The 7,186-nt window shown below is 52.8% G+C and overlaps 1 protein-coding gene across 1 annotated transcript; it reads right to left on the reverse strand.

The window, feature by feature from the left end:
- Positions 1 to 2,211: 2,211 nt before the first annotated feature.
- LOC135821740 (uncharacterized protein K02A2.6-like) lies at positions 2,212 to 3,180 on the reverse strand. Its single transcript, XM_065334738.1, has one exon. The coding sequence runs from the start codon at positions 3,178 to 3,180 to the stop codon at positions 2,212 to 2,214; it is 969 nt and encodes a 322-aa protein (XP_065190810.1).
- Positions 3,181 to 7,186: the final 4,006 nt, after the last annotated feature.

Below are 7,186 nucleotides of genomic sequence, written 5' to 3' on the forward strand. Positions count from 1 at the left end.
GATGTTGCGGTGGCGAATCTTTCATGGGGATCATGAGTAGTTTGATGAAGGAATTGGCTGCCATGAAAGAAGCTGTTGTTGACAACAATTCCCTGAGAATCGAAGTGGCGGCACTCAGGGAGGAAGTTCAGAAATTGCGTACGAGTACATGTACCCCAACAGGCCAGTCCACGTCCTCCACGGCCACATCAGTGATCAACCCACGCACATCTGACTCAGGGCCTGCTACACGCAACTCGTATTCAAATGCTTGCAGCTCAGGGGTTACAACTGACACGAGTACACCACGCGAACCAACATGTGATCCCGTACCGGTCGAACCTGAGTGGAAGGACGTTGAACGGAGAAAACCGCGAAACCCTGCACGCACGTTGGCAAATAAGACTACCACTGCCAGCCGTGAAGTAGCACACAAGCCAGGCCAGTCCACTGTCACCTCGTATTATCAGCACAAACCTAAAGCTCCTGCAAGTTTTCGTGGAGCCCCTCGGATAAAATGCCGCGCAATTCACCTTGGCAATGTCCACATGGGATGTAGTGCTGATTCCATAGTAGGTTGGTGCGAGAAAAAAGACCTGCCAGTCATGAAGTGCAGTGTGTCAGAATCCCGGTACTTCGGACTGGCGTACGCACATGTCGTGATCCCAGCAGATCAAATCGACAAAGCCCTGCAGGAAGACTTCTGGCCAGCGGAGGTGCGTGGACGAGAGTGGAGATTCGCCTTGGACAAGATAGCTTCAGCTTCAGCCCCATCATGAATGCCGACACCCCACTAAACCCTAATGCAATCCCATTCCATCCTAGACCACACACCCCTAATTTAGCCCCTTTATCAAACAGCAACAACGGCCTTAGTCTTAGGCTGCCGTTGCGAGTGTTCAATACAAGTACAGTGTCCTCCACCACGAAATGACGACCTTGACCTGGCTGTGGCCGTGCTTGACGTTCACGCTGTGCAGCTGCACAGTTGGGCTTACAGCGTGCCAACTTGGTGCTCGGTAATTTCCTGAAGAGCAGACTAGCTGGGGACACATTCGTTGATGAATGGGGCGTGTTACGATACTTAAACAAGAAACGGTGCGTCTGGGTCTTCTCAGACACATCCGGAGCAGGGCCTGCTGGAGAGCCGGGTCAGCCGGGTCACGCGCCCGGCTGGGGAACTTCACGACCTGGCTGAACAGATAGCACCGGGTCCAGTCTGACCCGGCTGAAAAATGTCTCAAACTGACCATGGATTCCTAAAATACCGGTATTTTACAACTCGCGGAGCCCGTCTGTTGCAAATCTAGCGCAACCGTACACACAGTCTACAGTCTACAAGCGACAGAAACTCGGCTAGGGTCAACTGGGGTCAACTGGTTCGAGCGCGATCTGGCCAGCGGCGAGCAGGAAGTCAGGACATTCAAAGTCGATGGGGGAGGCAGTCAAAAGCGTAACTAAGTGTTACTTTGGCTATAGCTTTGGACACAGTTGCAAGTTTTCAGCCGACTGGTGATTTGGACGATGGGGCCCGCAACGAAGAGAAAAAGAACTCACGCTTTCTAAGACTCTTGGAAGAAAGGTCGACCCTGGCTGGACGACCATGCCAGTCTATCCATGTCAGACGCATTTCCAAAGGAAGACGAGCGGCGGTGGATTTGGTCGCGATGCGTGCAGGAAGCAGCCACTCCACGAGGTGCTGCAGCACCCCCAGTGCTCTAATATGCGAACATGTTCGTCCTGCTAGGCTGCTCCTAGCACTACATGTAATTAGAAAACAGAATTTCTTTTTTTCAAAATTAATTGTTAAATCAGAATCCAATGGAACTGCTTTGCATTCTTCACGTAATAGGGCTTGAAAGTAATGACGTCAAAAACGGCCAGGGAGTACTAAGTGGACTTCAGATTTCTATTTTGGATCAACTAAGGTGTGACTTTGCTATTGCCTCAGTATGTGTGTGCATAGCAACCCACTCATGTCGTATGCAGGGGTGACTTTTACTTCGCCACCAGTTGTAACCCCGTCCCCAGTAGCCAATCAGTCAATTTCACTGGTTACATCACCTTCCTATGAGTAAGACGGTTTGAAATGCGCTTGGATCCATACAAAAACTGGATCCAGTTTTTGAATTTTTGAAATGGTTGCTATGCTGTGACGTAGCACTTTCAAGCCCTATGTCGTTTACCTTCTACGTTTGCGGATTTTGATAGTTCGCCTTGTTCTCTAAAATTTCAGATTTCTGGTAATAAATTTGCCTTTCTGTTTTCCTGCGTTTTGAGCAGGCTTTTTGGTTGTTTTTCTGCCGGATGAACTGACCCGGCTTGACCCGGCTGGCCTGCATGCGCCATGTACACTCTGACCGGGCTGTGTTGAATGTCTAGAGCAGGCCCTGCCGGAGGACGGGACTTCAGAGCACGCTTCAACTCCTGGACAATGCGTTCGACTTGTCCGTTACTAGCTGGGTGGTACGGCGGTGTACACTTGCGAACAATACCACTCTCACGGCAGAAACGCTGGAACTGGTGTGATGTAAATTGAGGACCAGTGTCACTCACGAGGGTCTTGGGTATACCAAACGTTGCGATAAATGTTACCAAACTGTCAATCGTCTGCTGAGTAGTGGCAGTGGATCCAAGCTTGTATGCGTCGATCCGCTTAGAGTATGCATCCACGATGACGAGATACTGCTGGTTGTTGAATTCTGCAAAATCCACGTGAACACGCTCAAAAGCTTCTGTGGGGTACACCCATGGGTGGCTGGCATCCTTGCTAGGTGCTTTAGCTAGAGCTTGGCAGTGACTGCATGATGACACTAGAAGCTCAATATCGCGATCAAGGCCAGGCTGCCAAACAAAGCTGCGTGCTACTGCCTTCATTCTGACAATGCCAATATGGACAGAATGCATCTCATTTAGCAGCAAACGGCGAAACACTACTGGGATGACGGTACGGCCACCACGAACTACACAGCCCGACTCTATGGTCGGCTCATGACGAATCTTGTAGTATGGTCGCGCAGCCTCGCTGATCTCAGCTGGCCATCTGAACTGTAGGTACTGCAGTACTGGAGCAATCTTACTGTCCTGCTTGCTAGCATCTGCAACATCACTAGCATCAATTGGCAAATCCTCAGTAGGATCATGGGCATGCTCGTTGACAGCACTGACAATTGCACTCTCTTGTGCGGCTGTCAGCTCCATAGGCAGGCGTGACAATGTGATGATATCGTACCTTGATATCCTTTAGTGCTGTTACACCGTCGCTGGGTACGTGAATGGTACCCACGTCCCGAGCATCGTTGTTGATACCGCGTGTGGCCGCACCATGGTACACAGGACCTTGGTCCGGGACCAGGATTTGTCTGGTGAGACTACCTCCATTCGTTGTGCCCACGGTGATGTGGTCAGTTACCCCATGGCCGATCTGACCATCACCATCGACGGCATGGTGTACTATGTCAAGGCAGCAGTGTCCGAGCACCTGCCCCGTCACGTGTTGCTTGGCCGTGATGTGCCCCACATACATGAGTTGGTCCGGCTGTGTCAGCCAGCCGCCACGGACGTCTTGGTCTCTACGCGTGCACAGGCCAAGGCTTCACCTGAGACGACTGGTGCTGCTCGTTTGCACGACATCTTCCCGTTCGAGGATGAACTGTTTGAGGATTTGGCCTCGAATGCAGCTTCTTTGCGTGCACCGCCGGCGGACCTATCTAGCACACCGGAGATGACACTGCCACCTATCTCGCACCCGATTTGCCAGATGCCACCCGTTTCGCCGACGAGCAACGGCGTGACCCATCTCTTAGCCCATGTTGGGACTATGCTACTGGCCGACACAAGACGCCCGTCAATGACAGTACCTTCTGTGTTCGCCAGGGCCTCCTCTACCGGGAATACTCATCGGATGGTGAAGCGGGGATGGATACCACCAGCCCCTACTACCGCCTTCAGTTGGTTCTGCCCACGGAACGGAGATCCACCATTCTGCACCTCGGCCACACCGTCCCCATGGCTGGCCACATGGGACAGGCGAAGACATCCCAGAGGATTCTTCTCCGTTTCTGGTGGCCGACGATTCTTCAAGATGTCGCGCAGTATTGTTCCGCCTGTGAACCATGTCAGCGCACCGCCCGTATTCTGCGTCACGACCGGGCACCACTTATTCCTCTTCCTGTTATTGGCGAGCCCTTCCGGGTGGTAGCTATCGATATTATCGGCCAATTGCAGCGTACGCAGTGCGGCAAGAAGTACATCCTCACCTTGGTGGATTATGCAACCCGCTATCCGGAGCCAGTCGCTCTTTCCAATATTGAGTCGACTACCGTGGCTGATGCGTTGATCCCCATCTTTTCCAGAGTAGGACTGCCAGACAAAATCCTCTCTGACCAAGGCTCCAACTTTACATCGGACGTCCTCCGGCAAGTTGCTGCTTTACTCCGTATCCAGCTTACCACATCCACTCCGTACCATCAACAGACCAATGGCCTTGTCGAACGGTTCAATGGTACCCTCAAGAGTATGCTTCGTCGGTTTGCTGCTGATGCGCGACGAAGTTGGGACGAGGTGCTCCCATATGCTTTATTTGCGTATCGAGAGGTGCCTGAAGCCAGCACTGGTTTCTCACCATTTGAGCTCCTGTACGGCCGCCATGTCCGCGGCCCGCTGGATCTCGTGCGCGATGCTTGGGCTCAGCCAACGGAGGAGCTCCGGACTACTACTGCCCAGTTCGTCCTCACCATGCGGGACCGGCTTGAACGCATATCAACTGAGGCTGGCTCCCACCTTGCCACCGCGCAGCAACGGCAGAAGGCCTACTATGACCGCCTGTCAGGAACGCACATTTGCTCCGGAAGACGAGGTACTGCTCTTGCTTCCGGCTTCAGCTCGCAAAATGGAAGCCGTGTGGCAAGGCCCTTACCCTGTTCGGCGTAAGGTCGACAAGGTCAATTATGAGATTGACATGGGACCCCACCGCACAAAGCGATATCAGGTTTTCCACATCAACCTCCTGCGGCGGTTTCGCCGGCCCCAGCTCGCGGCCTTCACCGTTCCTATGGCAGAGGACGACCCAGACACGGAGCTGCTGCTTGACGACTGCTCCCCTCTACACGTTGATGGTGGCCATCCTACCATTAACCCCGACCTTTCGCCGGACCAGCGGCAACAGCTCGACATGCTGCTATCGGAGTTTGAGGATACCCTCTCACTCCAGCCTGGCCAGACGACCGTGGTGGCTCACTCCATCCACACTGGCGACGCCACACCCATTCGTTCCCGGCCATATCGTCTTGCCGATGCGCACCATTCTGTTGTCCGCGATGCCGTCGACGAAATGCTGGACATGGGCGTCATACGCGCATCCCGCAGTCCGTGGTCCTCACCCGTTGTGCTTGTGCCGAAGAAGGATGACTCGATCCGCTTCTGTGTCGACTACCGTGCCCTTAATCAGGTGGCCCAGTTCAACTGTTACCCGATGCTGCGGGTGGACGAGATCCTCGACTCTGTCGGGTCTGCCCAGTTTCTCTCCACCCTTGACCTGTCCAGGGGGTATTGGCAGATCCCTCTGGCAGAGGATGCGTGTGCCAAGACGGCCTTCACCACAGCGTACGAATTCACTATGATGCCATTCGGGCTCCATGGAGCGCCTGCAACATTTCAGCGTTGCATGGATACCGTCTTGGCTGGTCTCCCGTTTGTATTTGGACGATGTCATCTTCAGTCCGACTTTTGAGGACCATCTTGTCCAGCTCCGCCACGTTCTTGGTCACCTTCACGACGCTGGGCTCACTGTGAAGCCGAAGAAGTGTTTATTGGGTATGGTCGAAACTCCCTTCCTTGGCCATGTGATTGGTCATGGTCGGTCGCGTGCGGACCCTGGCAAGTTGCAAGCCATCGACGATTGGCGACAGCCCACGACCAAGAAGGCCCTGCGTTCCTTCCTGGGGTTGTGCGGCTACTATCGTCGCCTCATTCCTCACTTTTTAACCATCGCGGAGCCCTTGGTAGCCATGACATCGAAGGGCCACCCCAACACCCTCCACTGGACGACCTCAGCTGCACAGGCCTTCGTTCAATTGAAAGGCCTCCTTGTCTCCGACCCGGTCATTGTTGCGCCGAACTTTGCTGCGGAGTTCTACCTGCACACGAACGCGTCCGATGTTGGTTTGGGCGCTGTCCTGACCCAGCGTGATGCCCAGGGCACCGAACACCCCGTATGCCAGTCGCAAGCTCCTCGACCGTGAACGTCGTTATGCCACCATCAAGAAGGAGTGTCTCGCCCTCAAGTGGGCCATTCTCAAATTCGCTCCGTATCTCCTCGGCAGACGCTTCACCTTGATTACCGACCACCGCCCTCTTCAATGGATCGCTCAGCATCATAGTGGCAATGCTCGGGTGGCCGGATGGGCCATTGCTCTGCAGCCGTTCGCTTTCACCGTTGTGCACCGGCCTGGCGCTCTCAATGGCAACGCCGATGCGTTGTCCCGCCAGATGTGACTTTCTTCTCCTGCTGTGTTGCTCCTAGCTTCTTCGTCTATTGTTTCTCTCTTCATTTAGTCATTGTCCCAGATGGTATCTCGGACCGGAGAAGGGGAATGGTGTGATGATATTGTACCTTGATATCCTTTAGTGCCGTTACATTCTTTATCTATTGTTTCTCGTTTAGTCATTGTCACGGATGGTATCTGTGACCGGAGAAGGGGAATGGTGTGATGATATTGGAACTATATCATTTGGTGCCATTAAATATCCCTATACATATACATATACAGTAACTATAACCTTCACATCCTCATATTTACACCTGTCCATATTATGACATTAGAATAGCATGCTGCGTACTACTTCCCGTACTACCGGTACCTTTTCTAGTACTCACATATTGTACAACTTTACACACCAAGATAAAATAGCAAGGATGACAGCCCTTCAGGGTTAGTTGTCGGTTAGCCAAACAAGAGTGGGTTGTTGGTGTGTCCTCCCCTAGGCCCTTCACAGACAAGCAATCTGCGACAGCATTGCTACTACCAGGAATGTGCTCAAACACATAATCATACTCGCTAAGAATGACAGCCCAACGCTGTAAACGGGAAACAGCAGTGGCAGATAAACCATACTTCTCACCAAAAATGTGCAGCAATGGCTTATGATCAGAGCATAGAACAAAAGAGCGACCAAACAAATAAATGTGTAAACGCTTAACTGCAAA

Source organism: Sycon ciliatum, chromosome 7 (genome assembly GCF_964019385.1).
Source record: "Sycon ciliatum chromosome 7, ocSycCili1.1, whole genome shotgun sequence".
Classification (NCBI taxonomy): domain Eukaryota; kingdom Metazoa; phylum Porifera; class Calcarea; order Leucosolenida; family Sycettidae; genus Sycon; species Sycon ciliatum.

Excerpts from the sequence above, each read along its gene's own strand:
- LOC135821740 (XM_065334738.1), bottom strand. The coding sequence starts at position 3,180 with ATGGAGCTGACAGCCGCACAAGAGAGTGCAATTGTCAGTGCTGTCAAC.